General features: G+C 40.0%; 1 protein-coding gene across 1 annotated transcript in view; it reads right to left on the bottom strand.

The window, feature by feature from the left end:
- Positions 1 to 2,153: 2,153 nt before the first annotated feature.
- Positions 2,154 to 18,833, bottom strand: part of tbx5a (T-box transcription factor 5a) — a 38,209-nt gene continuing 21,529 nt past the window's right edge. Inside the window, exons 8-9 of the mRNA XM_056243600.1 lie at positions 3,500 to 3,717; positions 2,154 to 2,772 (exon numbers count right to left, since the gene is read on the bottom strand). Of these exons, the coding sequence (XP_056099575.1) occupies positions 2,240 to 2,772; positions 3,500 to 3,717 (751 nt within the window). The 3' untranslated portion in view covers positions 2,154 to 2,239. The remainder of the gene's footprint in view (positions 2,773 to 3,499; positions 3,718 to 18,833) is intronic.

Raw genomic sequence — 18,833 nt, 5'->3', positions numbered from 1 at the left:
AAGCCCACATTTGTCTCTTTGCCATGAATGCATGCATGTGTAACAGTTTTCATCAGCTTTCCAGCTGTCCACATGTGCCGGTTCAGCGATCCCCCGACTGCCACTAGAGGTCAATGGTTAACTCCATTTTGGCTCAGAATGGACTGTTTTCTCAAGGGTGACATGTTGAAGATTTAGAGAGAGGCCTTTGCACCGGCGCTGTAATTGTTGGTTAAACCTCCTTTAATCCAAAGGATTTTCTACACAACTGCTAATTTGTCATGGCCACCATTAATATCTGAAAATACAAGACGTTCCTCAATCAAATGAATGAAATCAACGATGCACTCAAAAGGGCTTAAGCAGTGAAAGAGATATAATCAGACGAGACTTGCTTTAACTCGTAGGATAACACTAACATTTGTGTAAGTTATTAAGTTATTAAAAAGGTCTCTCCAGTAAACTTCAGTCTGTAAAGTCATGGTTCATGGAGTTAAAGGCGTAGATTAATGTCACAGTCAGCTGTATTAAATAAATTCAGAATTCAAGGAAGAATCTTTTACATTTATTCTGTTTTCTATGTACATTTTGTTTTATGTACAGCATGTTTGCATGTTTTTGACAGTTTTTCATAAGCATTCAACATTTTTTAACCAGTCTGATCATCTTTTTCTCTGCATTTTTTCTTTTTTTTTTTAGCTAAAAAGAAAGTTTGACTACAAAACTCAAAGTAATTAAAAAAAACTAATTTCAAAAAGTCAACCTAGCAAATGTCCTTTAAGGGAAAATAAAAGAAAGTTTTATAATACAAGAAAAATAAATACTATTAACAAGAAAAAAAAAATCTGCTGACTACAAGTGTCCAAATATAAACATTTCCATACCAACGTTTAATGTAGCTACTACATGTTGCATGTAAATGAAAAACAATATAGTACCGTAGATGTTCTAGAATAACTCTTTTTGAGTGATTAACTGTGTGATGTCACTCAGGAGAAACTGGGATAACAAGCTTATAGCACTATTGAGTTTAGCTTGTATTGTGTGTTGTGCCATATTTTCAGATAAGCGTTTAGGAAAAAGTGCCACTTCATTTGACCGATGTTTTTTCTATCATGGACTCACTGGTAGTTTAGCGACACAAAGATACATAAACGATTTGTGGAAGTGGAAGAACCTTGTAATATATCCCTGAAGAAAATCTGCATCCCCAAGATGTGTGTCTTGGCTTGACCAGCACTTGTGCCCGTCGGACTGACCAGAGGAGGGTTCATCTGAACATCCCAAACACTTGCTTTCAAACCACGACTCAAACAATGAGATGGAAAAAATACTATAAAACTGGATTTGTTTCCTCAATTACTTTGCCATCTTTTTTTAATAAAACTCGGCATCTTTGTGCATTAGTCCTTGCGTTGAAAGGGAAGATTTCTCAGTCCGTGATCTACAGTCCGTCCCATGCTAACGTGTCTCGCGATCCTGTCCTGAGACACTCGTTGCTGGAACCGCACACATGCTTTCCTTACTTGGTATTTTTGTCTTGTTTCCAGTCCAAAATCTAAACAAATATTTAATCAAAATGAATTTACCATAAGTAAAATGACATATATAGATATTATCTCTGGTTTCTGGGGAAATTAATAAAAATTAAGTGATTTGTTGCTTAAAAAAATCTAAATTATCTGCCAATGCGGTAAAAAAAAATATTTAATAACCGTACTTAATTTTGATTTATATCCCCAGAAAACAAGACACGGGGTGCGTCCCAAATCGGGTACTTGTTCACTATTCTACGCCGTTTTGAAGTATAAATAGTGCGAGTACTGCGTTCACACTGCAAATTCTAAAAATAAAAGTGCACTTTAAATACCCGGATACTGCACTTATTTAACTGGAAAATCGAAGTGTGGAGCGCTGGCCACTTCACACACTCGACTGTCGTGGCGGAGGGGGCGGGGCTGTCAGACGCCGGTGTCGAAAGACAAAATAAAGTTCGTACACTACACGGTTGACTACATAGTGCACATGTACATAGTGTATAAGTGCGTCATTTGGGACACAGCTATAATATCGTATGACATTTTACTCATCTAGTAAATGCATCTTGATTTAATAATTTTTAGATATTTGGACTGGAAACAAGACAAAAATACTGCGTAAGAAAAGCAGTGTGGTCTCCGATGTTTACGGCACGAGTCAGCCTGGATATATAAAAGATATAAATATGCATAAAGCGCCGTCCTCCATGTTGGGGATCCAGTTAGCTGGCATCGTTCCAGTCGGGCATGACGTGCACGGTGTGGTACTGGTGCGGGGAGAGTGTGTGTGTGTGTGTGTACAAGTACTCGTTTCCAGTGGGCGACTGGATCCCCGCGCTCGGACTGCACTGGCGCCCCAGTGGCTGATGGGACATCGAGCTCTGGTACATGGAGTGGGCGTCGCCCAGCTGCGGGGAGGCGTGGCCTGAGACGCCACTCAGCCGGGACACCAGCGGGCCGGAGGTGAAGTGGGCGGAGAAGTGCTGGTAGGGCTGATGCATGCCGGCGTACGGGGAGACGCCCGTCCAGGTGTTGCAGCTGATGTCCTCCAGGCTCGGCACGGGCTCGCTGGACTGAGACGAGCTGGCGTACATGCAGGCCTGGCGCTGACCCGACTCGGGCCTGTAGGGGGCGCCGCTGAGACCCAGAGCCTGGGAGTAGCTCACGGGCCGGTAGTAGTGATCGTCTTCGCTGGATGAACTTTCCACGTAGCTCTTCTTGTACGAGTGCTCTCCCGCGGGACAGTCGTCCTCAGCTGCACACACACAAACCGGGATTGGAATTAATTCAGGAGTATCTCACAAGCCAATCAAACGGGACTGAATCACTGCGATTAGATTTGCCACTGTGAAAGGTAATCGCAATTCTAACCGAAACGGGGAAAAAAACATTCTTACAGACAGTGTTCATTAAAGTCCCCCTGTGGTGAAAATCAAGCTTTATTTATACGTCACTGTGGTGTTTTAATACGCTTTAAGACACACCATGTGTAAGTTCATAAGTCGACAGCATTGCTGAGTATTTCCTCCTTAAAACTGCAGTGAACCAAAGACAGTCTCAAAAACACGGTTTGAAATCGCTGGTGTTTCTGACGTCACAAACGACCTTGTAACCAATCAGATCAACGTGTGATCGTCAACCAGTGGATCTCTGAGCTGAGGGAGTGAGTGGAGGCGGGGCTCATCTGCATATTCATAGAGCCGCGCATACTATATGAGGCGAGGGTGTCGAGTTACATTCAAGATATTTTAAGGCATGAAGAAACTTTCTTTCTATATGGAAAAAGTTTAAATATGTAATTTTGGTGAGTTTTAAGGGATTCAATGATCGACTGGGGACTTTAACACTGAAAGCTAAAGTTTTCAGAAGTGAAATGGATCTTTTTTTCCTCCCCTTTATGTGTACATGTGTATATGTCATTTGTCTGTATGCAACTATGTCTTAAAAAAATAAAAAAGCAGTGCCCTGTAACATGGACCCACCTTTCCTCTTGATGCAGTGATAGTCCTGCCGGTGTTCGTGGGGCAGCGGGTAAGCGGACTGGGCCTGGGTCGAGCTCGAGACCCCGTTCTCACAGGAGTACTGGGAGCTCATGGCCCCGGGGCCGGACAGAACCTGGACGTCTCCGCCGAACGGACTGGCGCTGGTGCCGACCCGCTGGCGGACAGTACTGCGAGGAACCACCGGATACTCCTTAGTGCTTCACAGGACAGAGAAACCCATTTCATGGCATTCATTTACATGCTTTTCTTTCAGTCAAGCTCTCTTCACCATTCACTGACGACTAACCACATAATCTCTTCACCATCTGTCACCGACGGGAGCTTTTCATGCCAATTAATCTATGAAAGATGCATTAATTCCTTGACTATGTCTTTTGAACCACTGACCTGGTTTCCAGAGTGTCCGAGTTTAACTCAGAGCAGACCTGCTTCGTCTCAGCGCTCGACAGCGAGGACAGATAGCATATCAGGACCTTTGACTTCGGCACCATGCTGGAGCTTTTTTCATTCTCATTGTATTTTTTATGATGCATTGCTTCACTTCGCTGTCTTTTTAACGAATTGCGGCTTCCTCACACTGCAAAAATGCTTTTCTTACTCAGCTTTTTTGTCTTGTTTCCAGTCCAAATATCTAAAAACTCTTGAATCAAGATGCATTTACTAGATGAGTAAAGATATCGGGAGATATAAATCAGAATTAAGTGATTTGTTGGTTAAAAAAAAAAAAGATCTGCCAATGGGGTCAGAAAAATAATCTTAAATCAAACAGAAACAAGTTTTTTTCTGACTCCATTGGCAGATCATTTAGCTTTTTGTAAGCAAAAACTTAATTTTGATTTATTTCCCCAGAAAACAAGACATAATATCGTATGTCATTTTACTCATCTAGTAAATGCATCTCGATTTAAGAAGTTTTAGATATTTGGACTGGAAACAAGACAAAAATACGATTTTTGCAGTGCTCTTGTAAGTCAAAGCATCTGCAGAATGAATAACTGAGAATAAAGTTGTATACCGGATTCAGTAGGAGAACGACAGGCTTTAGTTGGGTCTTAAAGTCTTCAGGTCATTATCTGGAAACTCAATAGAAGGCTCTCGTGGGAGACATTACTCAGTTCTTTCTCTGCTTGTTTCAAAGTAACAACAGACAAAGTTAACTACGGCATGGAAAGAGCTGTGACATTTTTTCCGAGTGCATTATGAAGTCTGTCATTTTGTAGTGGACAACGCCTGTGTTGGCTGCCGGACGGCCAGATTCTCTGCTTTGAAAATGTGTTTTTCCACACTCTATAGAGCAGTCATCTGGAGAAAATAAGAGCGCGAGCCATGTGGTCTTTCCCTCCACTGCACCAAATCTCCCAGCCACAGGACCGGCCGTGGGTCTACAGAGCGGAAGCAGAGATGCTCCTGAGAGCAACCGTGTCCCGTCTCTGGTTAGTGTCTGCGCTGGCCGAGTGTTTGTGCATTGATTAACACGACCCTGTTTAGTTTAGTGTTAATCAGTTCTCCTGTTATCTGTCGAGAGCGAGCTCCTAATTTGGCTCACTGTAAAATAACAGAAACCCCAAGACTTGAGGCAACAAGCTTCAGGACTTCAGCACTGCAACAAAATGCTTTTCTTACTTTGTATTTGTGTCTTGTTTCCAGTCCAAATATAAAAAAAATCTTGAATCAAGATGCATTTACTAGATGAGTAAAATGACATACGATATTATGTCTTGTTTTCTGGGGATATAAATCAAAATGAATGAGTTAAAAAAAGCAAAATTATCTACCGATGGGGTCAGAAAAATAATGTTGTTTCAGTTTGAATTAAGAATATTTTTCTGACCCCATTGGTAGATAATTTTGCTTTTTTTTAAGTAAAAACTCACTTCATTTTGATTTATATCTCCAGTAAACAAGACATCATATGGCATTTTACGCATATAGTAAATGCATCTTGATTTAATCATTTTTAGATGTCTGGACTGGAAACAAGACAAAAATACTAAGTGAAAAAGCATTTTTGCAGTGAGTTTACTCAAAGTTGCTCTGTAATTGAAGCTTTTTTCCACCATGAAATAAAAAAGTAATTCTCATCAAATCTCACAATTCTCCCCTAAGTTATTTTCTGGCAATTCTCAGAATAGTTCGATATAAACTCAGAATTTCAATAGTCTTTTCCCTTGTTTTTTATTCCGTGGCGGAGACCATCTTCGGTAGGTCTGTGCTTTCATCCAACACCACACAGCAGTCCTGAGTTAAATCAGCATTTATGATATTATGAGCATTGATATCACATGCTGGTGGTGTAGAAGTTTCTCAGTTTGGGTAACTTGTATCAAACTGAAACGTTTAATGACTTCTATCCACCAAAGCAAGCAGCGTAAATGCTGAAATCTCACCGTAGAGAACACGTATCACTCTGAAGAACACACACCTTTTACAACAAAACATGATCTGTGCTCTGTCCTTTAATGGTCTGAGAAGGCGATCATGCTGGTGTCTATGTGAGGGCTGCAACTCTTTAAATGTGTGTGTGTGTGTGTGTGTGTGTGTGTGTGTGTGTGTGTGTGTGTGTGTGTGTTTGCCAAACGGCATTAAACCGGTTCGGACCAGAATTCTGCGAGCGGAAGCATATTCTATATTTCCTCCATTTCGCATAGATATAGAGAAGTAATCTGCGTTAATGACGAGGCATTGCCTGTGTGTGTGTGTGTGTGTGTGTGTGTGTGTGTGTGTGTTAGGTGTCTTACCTGTGTGTGTGTGTGTGTGTGTGTGTGTGTGTGTGTGTGTGTGTGTTAGGTGTCTTACCTGTGTGTACTTGTATTTCTTACTTTATGGGGCCCAGTGACCAGGAGCACACCAACGGTATGGGGTCCAACAACCTTGTGGGGCCCGAAATGGTGGGCCCCACACCGATTTCAATGTAAACTGCCTCAGAAGCCTCTGCTGATATGCCTCATGCTTTTTTTTCACTTTCCCCACAAGGTGATAAAAACTGGTTATGAGTGTGTATGTGTGTATGCTCTCTATCGCCCCTGTAGCTGGGAACGTGGTATTGCAGCAGATACACACTACCGGAAGTGTGTGTGGCTTTAGCCAATGAGAAAGGCCCACGGAGAGGGAGGGAGGAGCCGTGTAGTTTTATTGGATGCGCCCACGCTACACGCACATTGTTACTGGGTTTTAATCTTCAATTCCTCGTGTTTTGACTCTGTTTCAACTGAAGAAACACTTCATGTAGGCTAAGCAACAGGATTCTGTAATCCTATAGTATTTAACTATACATCTGATATAGTTTAATGTGTATTTCTAGTCGTGTGAACAGAATGATGCTTAATGAAGTAAGGTTTTAAACAGATGGCTAACATTAGCTGCTAAAAGTTCACGGAGACGGCATTTTAAACCGGAAGTTCCACGCGCTTCGACTCTGAACACACGGAAAACACTCTTCATGTGAGAAACCGGTAGGTGAATTTATTTGACTTTGTACATGATATTCGTTTCAATTCTTACTCAATTTCATAGCGCACCTAAATGATAGTTAATGATGTAGGATTTTATTCAGATAGATAGCTGATAATGTTATGAGCTGGTGATGCTATTTATAGATCGATAGCTGATCATGGCGGCTGCGTAAGAAGCATTTTATTGCATTAACGTTACATGATAATTTGACTCCGTTGTCTTTATAGTTTTGCAAAAATCCATTAATGTATTGGTTTGCCAACTATTTCACAGACTTTTTTTAGCTCATGTTTTAATTTATCAGACATGATTGCAGATCACGTGCAGCTGACAGACTATCTGTTTATTGATCTGTTTTACAGTATTTACAAAATGGCGGAATAGATCTAACTATCATTTCTGTGTTGTTGTCTGACCTGTGCAAGGTAGGCCTACATTTAGATCTTAAACCACTGAATATTAACGTTACATTACTTGAAATTGTTAGATTTTTTTTTTAAAGCTAATTTCCCCATGCTAATTTTATTTATTTTTATTGTGTATGTGTAACTATTTTCAGAGCCATAATGTTGAAAAGAAAGACAAGGATACGGCCTGTTGATGATGCCAGGACACACATTCTGTCATTGAGGGACAAGCCTGGGTTTATGGAACGATTTATCGATAGTAACAAAGGTATGGGACAGCATATTACACATTCATTTCTTAGTACTGATCGTTTGCATACGCTTACATGATAATCCATGTCTTTGTAGTTGGAAAATTATAAATTAGCATTGGTTTTGTAAAAGTGTCCACATTGTGTGTTAATAATAAAGCCAGGCCGATATTAGGCATTTTCCTAACTATTGGTATCGGCATTTATAATGGCCGATAAATTAATATTTTAAATGCGGGATGAGGTTATTCATGTCAGGGTGGCGCTGCCAATAAAACCTAAAAGCTGTCACAAAGAACTGGCAAAAGTAATGATTATGAATACATCAAATATAGCAAGGAGACATTTTAATTGTTTATTAATAAACAAGTGTTTTCAGTCAGTGTCGCTGCAAAGATGAACTTACGACGCTGACTCGCGATCTTCAGTGAACACGCCAGAGAGAAATGCACATTTCATACGGATTACATTTAGCAGAGATCAGTCTGTCTTTCATTTTGAATTTTTCTGTTTAAAAGTAGACATTTCAATATAGATATATTTCTCAGGGGCCGTATTCACAAAGAATTTTAAGGCTAAAAGTAGCTCCTAACTGGCGAATTTAGGAGCAACTCTTAAAAATAATGTCACTCCTAACTTAAGGACTCCTAATTTTTTTCACTAAGAGTAATTCACGAAGCATTTTAGCCCTATAAGTAGCACCTAAGTCTGGGACAGCTTAAAAGAAGTCGAGAGGACTCCTAACTCACTAAGACCTATTCACAAAGGATTGTAGCGCATACCACCGCCTCTCGCAGTCGTCCGGGGTCCGCGACACAAGCGGGAATGCTGCATTGATCTGCAAACAAATCCTCTCCCATTCTCACGCTTAGTTTTGCTTGATATCCCAGTGCCGAATTTCACTTTGATTATGTTTTTTTTTTTTTTTTTTTTTTTTAAGCACCAACTCGGCCAGCAGCAGTAACTGATCCTGCGTCCAGTTGGGCTTTCTTTTTTACGTTTTGGCGACTTCATAATCCACTGTCATTCAACTATTACATTACTTCAATAAGAGCAACATTTCCTTGCTTTAAGTAGTCTATTTAGGCTAATAGGATGTCAATTAACCAAGCAAGTGTTAATGCAAGTGTTGTTTTTCATTATTAGGCAAGTGGCGGTTTTCATTGGGGTATTAGGCTACCTTAATTTAATTTAATTCACGACTTTTCTCTCTCTCTCTGCCTTTTTAGAATCACACTTAACTGGAGCCTGCACAAACATGTCATTATATATGCATTTCGATGACATTACTATTATTATTTTGTGTAGGACACAGACATATTTAGATGTCGTAATTCCATGATTTGTTGCGTCTGTGTTATGCTCCGCATGATGGCCCTGTCATCTAACAACCAATCACCGTGATCACTGCGAGGAAGCTCGTGCATGAGAAGTGACGTCATCCATAGCAACGAAGACTCACTCTTAGTTTAGGAGTTGTCATTTTCCTTACTAAGAGTAGGTCTGAAAGGTGCTGTGATTCTGTGATTGTTTTTTTCCTTTAAGAGAAAACTCCTAGCTAAAATATTTTAGTGCGATTTAGGAGTACTCCTAGTGGTAAGATAAAATTCTTTGTGAATACGGCCCCTGGTCTATATGCTGAGTTTCTGTTCATTTATGAGACGAGCTCCAGTTCACCCGCCGGCGCCTCCATGTTGAGATTATCTATTGTTCGCTATATTTACTTCTTATTTATTAAAGGAGAACTCCGGTGCAAAATGAACCTTTGGTCTAATAAAACATTGGTACCTAGTCAACCGTTCTCTGAGATTTGTTTTCATGATAATCGGATGTAAAGAGTTTTATCTCTAAAAACTGTTTAGCGTATAACGCTTGTAATGGGGGCATATAATACACTTCGTGTATACAGACCATACAGACAGGAGCCATCTTTGGAAAACAGTCTCGACTAATCAAACCACGAACGACGTGCTAAGTGAGCTGAACTGTATGAAGTTCAGTGAACTTCTGAACTGTATGAATGGCGTTCGTGGTTTGATTAGTCGAGACTGTTTTCCAAAGATGGCTCCTGTCTGTATACACGAAGTGGACTGTCTTTATCTTTATCTTTATCGGTCTGTACACTTACACAGTTCTCAATGCTTCGTTTTGCATGTAGGGACCCTCATTATGTTACTGTGTTCATGTGGGGCTATTTTGAGCCTTGTTAGTGGTATAAACTAGCGATTTCTTTTTACTTATTATATGCCCCCATTACTAGCGTTATACGCTAAACAGTTTTTAGAGATTACTAGCGTTATACGCTAAACAGTTTTTAGAGATAAAACTCTTTACATTCGATTATCATGAAAACAAATCTCAGATAACGGTTGACTAGGTACCAATGTTTTATTAGACCACTGTACATATGAAATTAAAAACGTTTTCATTATGATATTATTAATTTTACTTTAGTAAAAAGATCTGAGTTATTCCTCCACTGGTAGAGATTAGAGGAATTAAGACTAAAAATAGAAGATAATAAGGTTTTGTCAGTGACACTTTTGATATTTATTGGTACAAGTTATGTTTTATATAATGTGACTAAATTAAAATACAAAGTCGTTAGTGAAGATTATGCAACAGTATTTAGAATAATATAACATGCAATGCAAACTAGTTTGGTTACAGCTCAAATGTATCATTCTCATTCTATCATTCACCCTGCCTCCATTACATATCTTTGTCACACAAGTGTTTGATCACCTCATTTGAGTAGGGTTGGGTACCGAAACTCGGTGCCAATAGGGAACCGGTTCCGACGTAAACGGTAGTAACCGGACCGAATAAGAACGACAATTTCGGTGCCTGACTTAATTAGGCACATGCGCGCGTGCGCACACACACACACGCACAGTCTCTTCTGTCTCGCATGCGCGCTGCCGCGCTCTTGCTCGCAAGGTTTGTTTGGCTGCATTTCACGTGTAAAGTTACGCGTCAGAACGCCCTCTGGGTGTGCCGATAGTCTGAATCCCATATAGAATCAAGCCAATACATTGGCTAATGGCGCGGGCGCCGCCTCCACGCACTTACGTCTTCATATTATGTTGGCGCGCGCGCCATCTGCTCCTCAGATTTCTCTGCCGAAAAAGGAAGCTGGTCGGCAGCGCGAGGAGCTTGGCAGCGTCTCGTTCCCTATTGAGAGAACATAGGTTACACCAGTAACCAGAGATGTTCTCTTTCATAGGTTCACTTAACGCTGCGTAGCTAAGAAGCAGTGGATTTGTAGGCTGCTGTATCACGTGCCGTTTGAACTGACGCGCTACAGCGATCTGTCACATTTCTAAGAGCCAAAACGTTATTTATTGTGTGAATCTCGTAAAAATATTGACAGAATCTGACAGTTGTGGATTTGTTCCATATCAAAAGTAACCTTCTCTGTCTTGTCTGTCGGTGTCAGTGTCCTCTTTGTCCGCGATTTTTCTCTGCGTGAGAAAATGGATGTGTGGCGTGAGATCGTGAGTCTCACGGTCAATGCGTGAGAGTTGGCAGCTCTGCCTGCTCGTAATCTCTATTAATCTCCACTATTATTACATTGTTTGATTCAATATTGTTTTATTTGATATTATGTAAATGTGTAAAATGTAGCCTAATGTAAAAAAAAATATTTTATATTGGTTTTATTATTACCGTATGTTACTTGTATTTATATTGTTTAAAGATTTAAGTAAATATTGTGTCCAGTTTGGCCCTGTAAATAAAAGGGTATTATTTTTTGATAAAGTGTGTGCGGTTTCGTTTTCTTAAGTACCGTTTCAAGAACCGTTTAAGCACTGGAACCGTTTAAAAAATACCGAGTAGGTACTGGTATCGGATAAAACCCAACCGATACCTAACCCTACATTTGAGTGGTCATTGCAAAAAAAAAAATTTTATACTGTGTATTCTATATACAGTACCCATCAAAAGTTTGTACACACCAATAGGAAAGTGTCCAAACTTTTGACTGGTACTGTACTATAATACACATATACATAATATTGCTACTGTATTGTAATATACACATAAATAATATCGGCCGATATCGGTATCTGTCTTTTTTTATCGGTATCGGCCCCTAAAAATCCATATCGGTCGGTCTCTAGTTAATAACCTGAATCACAGACCCCATCCACACTACTGCGTTTTAGTTTAGAAAGGGAGAATTAAAACGAATACGATCTCAGTCCAAACCAGCGTTTTAGCTGCATATTAGAATTGATCTCGGGCCACATTAAAACGACTGAAAACGTGGATCACGTGACCATTCACCAACACTGGGCATGCGCGTGGCGGTGTAAACCTAGAGACTTTCAAACATAGACTGTAAAAAAAATGCTTTCAAACATCAAAATGTAATTTATTATGTATTTGTGTAAATAAATGCTATGCTATTTAAAAAGCTAAATTGCAATGAACCATGACGGGTAGCCCTCTGTGCGCACACACTCGAAATTAGTATTGGTACCGTTCAGATATTTCAGTATCGATATTTTTGACAACACTAGTTATACCACATCTGTATGTGAAGGGTTAAGACAACACATTTTTCTTCCAGTTAAATGTATTTTTAATTGTTTGTCCTCATAGGAAGAGGAGTGTTTACTACCCAGCCTGTGGAAGCCGGAGCTTTTGTTTTGGAGTACAGGGGTGAACTCATTTCAGCAGAAGAATGCCGGGCAAGAGACTACACTGAGTTACAGAGCACATTTCTGTTTGAATTTGAGTGGCAGAAGCGTCACTGGTGGTGAGCATGGAAACACGCATGTTTTGTAGAGATGTTGAAAATTCTAATGAAGACATGTAACACACATTATTGAGTAGCTGATGAATGAACAACAGCAGGACCAATCTTTTAATCGCACATGGCTGGTGAACCGCAGCAGTTAATTCCAATGATAAGTCTTGAAGTCCCCCTGCTGTCAATCATTTTATGGGTGGTGAAATTTGGTATTGTAGTTCAACAACTAAAGGGTGGGTTTCTTATTTATTTTAGTATTGATGCATCCAAAGAAGACCGCTCCCTTGGAAGATTGATTAATGACAACCACAAATCTCCAAACTGCACCATGAAAAAAATCGTAGTAAACGACAGGCCACATTTGTGTCTATTTGCTGTGAAGAAAATTGAAATAGGAAGTGAAATCGAATACAACTATGGTGATTCACAATGGCCATGGCGTAAAAAGGTGAGTTGGTTATATTAGCTATACTGATTTTAATTTTTTTTTTTTAAGTGCTGAATAGCACAGCTACATCTGTTTTCTACCATATGTATTTCATTATAAATCGTATATTAACCTGATTATCTATGCATAGCTATGTGATCTCATATGCATGATCTGTTTCTTAGAACTTTTTGTATGATTTCCAGGGGCCAAAGCAGCAGACTTCTGTTCTAGAGACCAAAACATCCCTAACAGATCGCTCTTCCCATGATGACTCCAACAAAGATGCTGTCGTCACACAGGTAAAGGAGTAACGTTGACTCTGTCATCACAATCTATTCTAGTCTCACAATCTATTCTAGTCTCGCCCTCGTGCTGCATGTCAAGTGCTCACACACACACATTTCTAGTCTAGGCCTTATGGGGCCCACACACACATTTCTAGTCTAGGCTTTATGGGGCCCTCCCCTCAAACGAATGAATTCACAGTTAAGCTCAAACACACACACATTTCTAGCCTAGGCCTTATGGGGCCCACACACACACACATTTCTAGTCTAGGCTTTATGGGGCCCTCACGTATGGATCTCACTCTTAGGGATTTTACATCATTGGTACAACACCTGTCAATATTTAAAGTAGTGTAATTGCAGGTGTAATTCAACACTTCTCAAGCTGCTGCATGTTCAGAATGAGTATTTTGGATGTAATGCATTGCAACATCTTATTTGTTGCTGTGACACTTGCTGTTACCTCTAGAAAAGATGAGTGTATGCTCTTATATTTCAGCTGTGCTAGATGAGAAACTGTTTTCACATGAGCTAACTTTTGTTAACTTTGGTTTCTGTTGTTTTTTTGTATGATTTCCAGGAGCCAAAGCAGCAGACTTCTGTTCTAGAGACCAAAACATCCCTAACAGATCACTCTTCCCATGATGACTCCAACAAAGATGCTGTCGTCACACAGGTAAAGGAGTAACGTCGACTCTGTCATCACAATCTATTCTAGTCTCGCCCTCGTTGCGCATGTCAAGCGCTCACACACACACATTTCTAGTCTAGGCCTTATGGGGCCCACACACACATTTCTAGTCTTGGCTTTATGGGGCCCTCCCCTCAAACGAATGAATTCACAGTTAAGCTCAAACACACACACATTTCTAGCCTAGGCCTTATGGGGCCCACACACACACACATTTCTAGTCTAGGCTTTATGGGGCCCTCACGTATGGATCTCACTCTTAGGGATTTTACATCATTGGTACAACACCTGTCAATATTTAAAGTAGTGTAATTGCAGGTGTAATTCAACACTTCTCAAGCTGCTGCATGTTCAGAATGAGTATTTTGGATGTAATGCATTGCAACATCTTATTTGTTGCTGTTACCTCTAGAAAAGATGAGTGTATGCTCTTATATTTCAGCTGTGCTAGATGAGAAACTGTTTTCACATGAGCTAACTTTTGTTAACTTTGGTTTCTGTTGTTTTTTTGTATGATTTCCAGGAGCCAAAGCAGCAGACTTCTGTTCTAGAGACCAAAACATCCCTAACAGATCACTCTTCCCATGATGACTCCAACAAAGATGCTGTCGTCACACAGGTAAAGGAGTAACGTCGACTCTGTCATCACAATCTATTCTAGACTTGTCCTCGTTGCGCATGTCAAGTGCTCACACACACACATTTCTAGTCTAGGCCTTATGGGGCCCACACACACATTTCTAGTCTAGGCTTTATGGGGCCCTCCCCTCAAACGAATGAATTCACAGTTAAGCTCAAACACACACACATTTCTAGCCTAGGCCTTATGGGGCCCACACACACACACATTTCTAGTCTAGGCTTTATGGGGCCCTCACGTATGGATCTCACTCTTAGGGATTTTACATCATTGGTACAACACCTGTCAATATTTAAAGTAGTGTAATTGCAGGTGTAATTCAACACTTCTCAAGCTGCTGCATGTTCAGAATGAGTATTTTGGATGTAATGCATTGCAACATCTTATTTGTTGCTGTGACACTTGCTGTTACCTCTAGAAAAGATGAGTGTATGCTCTTATATTTCAGCTGTGCTAGTTGAGAAACTGTTTTCACATGAGCTAACTTTTGTTAACTTTGGTTTCTGTTGTTTTTTTGTCTGATTTCCAGGAGCCAAAGCAGCAGACTTCTGTTCTAGAGACCAAAACATCCCTAACAGATCACTCTTCCCATGATGACTCCAACAAAGATGCTGTCGTCACACAGGTAAAGGAGTAACGTCGACTCTGTCATCACAATCTATTCTAGTCTCGCCCTCGTTGCGCATGTCAAGCGCTCACACACACACATTTCTAGTCTAGGCCTTATGGGGCCCACACACACATTTCTAGTCTTGGCTTTATGGGGCCCTCCCCTCAAACGAATGAATTCAGTTAAGCTCAAACACACACACATTTCTAGCCTAGGCCTTATGGGGCCCTCACACACACACATTTCTAGTCTTGGCTTTATGGGGCCCTCACGTATGGATCTCACTCTTAGGGATTTTACATCATTGGTACAACACCTGTCAATATTTAAAGTAGTGTAATTGCAGGTGTAATTCAACACTTCTCAAGCTGCTGCATGTTCAGAATGAGTATTTTGGATGTAATGCATTGCAACATCTTATTTGTTGCTGTTACCTCTAGAAAAGATGAGTGTATGCTCTTATATTTCAGCTGTGCTAGATGAGAAACTGTTTTCACATGAGCTAACTTTTGTTAACTTTGGTTTCTGTTGTTTTTTTGTCTGATTTCCAGGAGCCAAAGCAGCAGACTTCTGTTCTAGAGACCAAAACATCCCTAACAGATCACTCTTCCCATGATGACTCCAACAAAGATGCTGTCGTCACACAGGTAAAGGAGTAACGTCGACTCTGTCATCACAATCTATTCTAGTCTCGCCCTCGTTGCGCATGTCAAGTGCTCACACACACACATTTCTAGTCTAGGCTTTATGGGGCCCACACACACATTTCTAGCCTAGGCTTTATGGGGCCCACACACACATTTCTAGTCTAGGCTTTATGGGGCCCTCCCCTCAAACGAATGAATTCACAGTTAAGCTCAAACACACACATTTCTAGTCTAGGCCTTATGGGGCCCTCACACACACACATTTCTAGTCTTGGCTTTATGGGGCCCTCACACACACACATTTCTAGTCTTGGCTTTATGGGGGGCTCCCCTCAAATGCTCGCTCCAATGTCAACCTAGATACACCTAGATGTACCATACCTAGATATTAGGGGTGGAACGGTTCATGTATTCGTATCGAAACGGTACGGGCGTCACGGTTCGGTGCACGAATTTACACGGAGAATACACGGTATAAAAATAAATAAAACTCGCGTGCAAATTAATTAATGTAATGTGGAACTACTGTTAGATACGCGGGTTCTTTAGGGACACATAATCTGTACCATCGGCTTAGCTCTGAACGCGCGTTCACTTCAAACGTTGGCTACGCGCGTCCTATTCGCTTTGGACTAGCGTCGAACTAGACGCGAATTTGAAGCTCTATTCGCGTTTGGTGTGACCGTGACCGCATAATGAACAGGCTGCGATGTCAAGATTGCAATGCTGGAGTGTGTGTGTGCGAGAGAGAGAGAGGCGCACAGGCGCGATCGAACTGAGAGAGAGAGAGAGTCATTTTGTTTATACAGATCATTAAACCTGCAAAGTGTTTACTTATATTTGTGTACACTCGCAATAAAACACAACATTGTGCTTTTGTCACACTGTAAACTCTTGTCAAACTGTAACCTACAACTGTCACCCAACCAAAATCACATACACACTGTTTTAAAAGCAAAACATATTTATCCAACTCCATTTCAAAACAGTCTGTCTTTTGGACATTCATCATATTGCATTGGTTTTCATTTCTTGTCCTCGGAGCACTAATCTTACACATTCTACATTGATTAAAAAAGAAAATCGAATGTGTTTTTAATGGTAGTATTATTTTATACAGAAATCAATTATTTATAATTCAGATGAGAATAATGTTACATTGCCAATTAATAATGTTAATTAAAATTAAGGAAAACAAATATATTGATCTGAAATATAGCAAAATAATTTTAAATGAATAGTACAATTACCAAACATATCGCAAGGTCTTTTTGTCTTTTTATTAATTTAATTAATAAACTAATTATATAAAACTATTGTCAGTGCACTACAAATAAACTGGTTCTATGCCTTTATTAATAAAACTTATTTAAAAAATACAATGCCTTCTGCATTTTTGTTTTGCTTTTTCCCTCCATTGTACCGAAATCGTACCGAACCGTGATGTCTGAACCGAGGTATGAACCGAACCGTGACTTCTGTGTACCGTTCCACCCCTACTAGATATGTTTTCTATTATTAGTAGCGTGTCCACATGTTTGTGCTAATATTAACTCTTAATGTGTATTTATTTTGTTTAATTATATTTAGGTATTTACCATCAAAGGGTTTTCCCTAGTGAACTATCCCGAAAGTGATGAGACGGATGAGTATATTAAAGACAACCCTCCAACTCCACACTGTGATGTTGTTCGAAAGAAGACGAGGAATGGAAACATTCAGGTATGCTTCAGATACTGTACTTTAAAATGCTGCTGTTTCTATAAATGGTTCAAACGTACTTCCCCGTGACTAATTTTAATAGAATGTAAGCCAAAATGTATTACATCTTGAAATTGAAACTCCTTTTTTGCAGGTGGTTGGAGTAGCTGATTTTTCTGATCCTCTGATTGACTCAAATGAGAGTATAATAGATGAAACTGATGAGGATTCTAGTCTGCAGTCAGACAATGAAGTTGTTCCAAAAAATATTTTGGTATGTCTCTGACACTCTGGGCACATTTCTACCAAAATATTTCCCCTGTATTAGATTTCCATAGAATGTGAACAAAAATGCATAATCATACATGACATAATTCCCTTTTTGCAGATGGATAGAGTACCAGATTTTTCTGTTCCTCTTAATGAGTCAAGTGATGACAGCATGGATGAGCCTTCCACTTCTATGTCTGAAATGGCTTCACAAAGGCCGAGGAGAAACTGTCACCGCCCTGTAAGCCTAATTTTTTCATACATTATATCACTTAATGGTTAGTGCTAACTAACGCAGTGTGGGCGGCGTCAGATGTTTAACGACATACCGCTGATCATGTACTTCAAAACAATTTTACCCCCAAGCGAAATACAAGAACTTCGCCGTGAGTATATCGGGGCCTTTACTCTCCTCACGTAATAAGGGAAAACTTTGTTCATATTGGAACTCGATCTAACAGCTTTGTGTAACGATAAAGGTAAACATTAATAAAATACATTTTTTAAAAATATTTTTATAGCCTGTGATGCGACTAGAGAGGAGTCAAATGCACATCTCCAGAAACTTGAGCCTTAAATAGTTTATAGTCAAACTATAGTACTAGTAACTTTAGTTATTTCACTCATTTACCTGATGCTAGGGATGCTCCGATCCGATATTCGTATCGGGTATCGGGTCCGATACTGCCATTTTTGCCGGATGGGGTATCGGTCAGACGAGGCCGATCCAAATCCGATATTGTGCGTATAGCCTACTATTCTGTGTTATTGTTAAGCCCCACAAAAGGCACAAAAACATTATAAAGCACCATAAAGTTTTCGTGTACTATATTACAAGTGTTCTTAAGCCATTATAGTATAATGTGAGATAGAAATGAACATTTAAGTCATTAAATTCAAAATCACGTAAACTTTTGCCTCCGCTGCGGCTGTCATTCATTCTCCATTCAGCATTCAAACAGCGCGTCGCCTTCGGTTACGAGTCAGTCAACATGATGAAACCCTCTCCAAGATGATTCAATGTTACTCTTATTATACTTGATCTGTAGATAAAGCTCTATGGTTTCGCATAAAACAACTTTATCTTGCTAGACTTTATTGCTGTAACTTAATCCTGTTACTTTCTACCGGCCGGGTGTCTGTTAGATCACAACACTGGAGTCAGCT

The sequence above is a fragment of the Rhinichthys klamathensis genome, unplaced genomic scaffold (genome assembly GCF_029890125.1).
Source record: "Rhinichthys klamathensis goyatoka isolate OS25496 unplaced genomic scaffold, OSU_Roscu_1.1 h1tg000815l_1, whole genome shotgun sequence".
NCBI lineage: Eukaryota > Metazoa > Chordata > Actinopteri > Cypriniformes > Leuciscidae > Rhinichthys > Rhinichthys klamathensis.
Note: the sequence above shows the minus strand (reverse complement) of the source record. Positions and strands in the feature narration are given on the sequence as shown.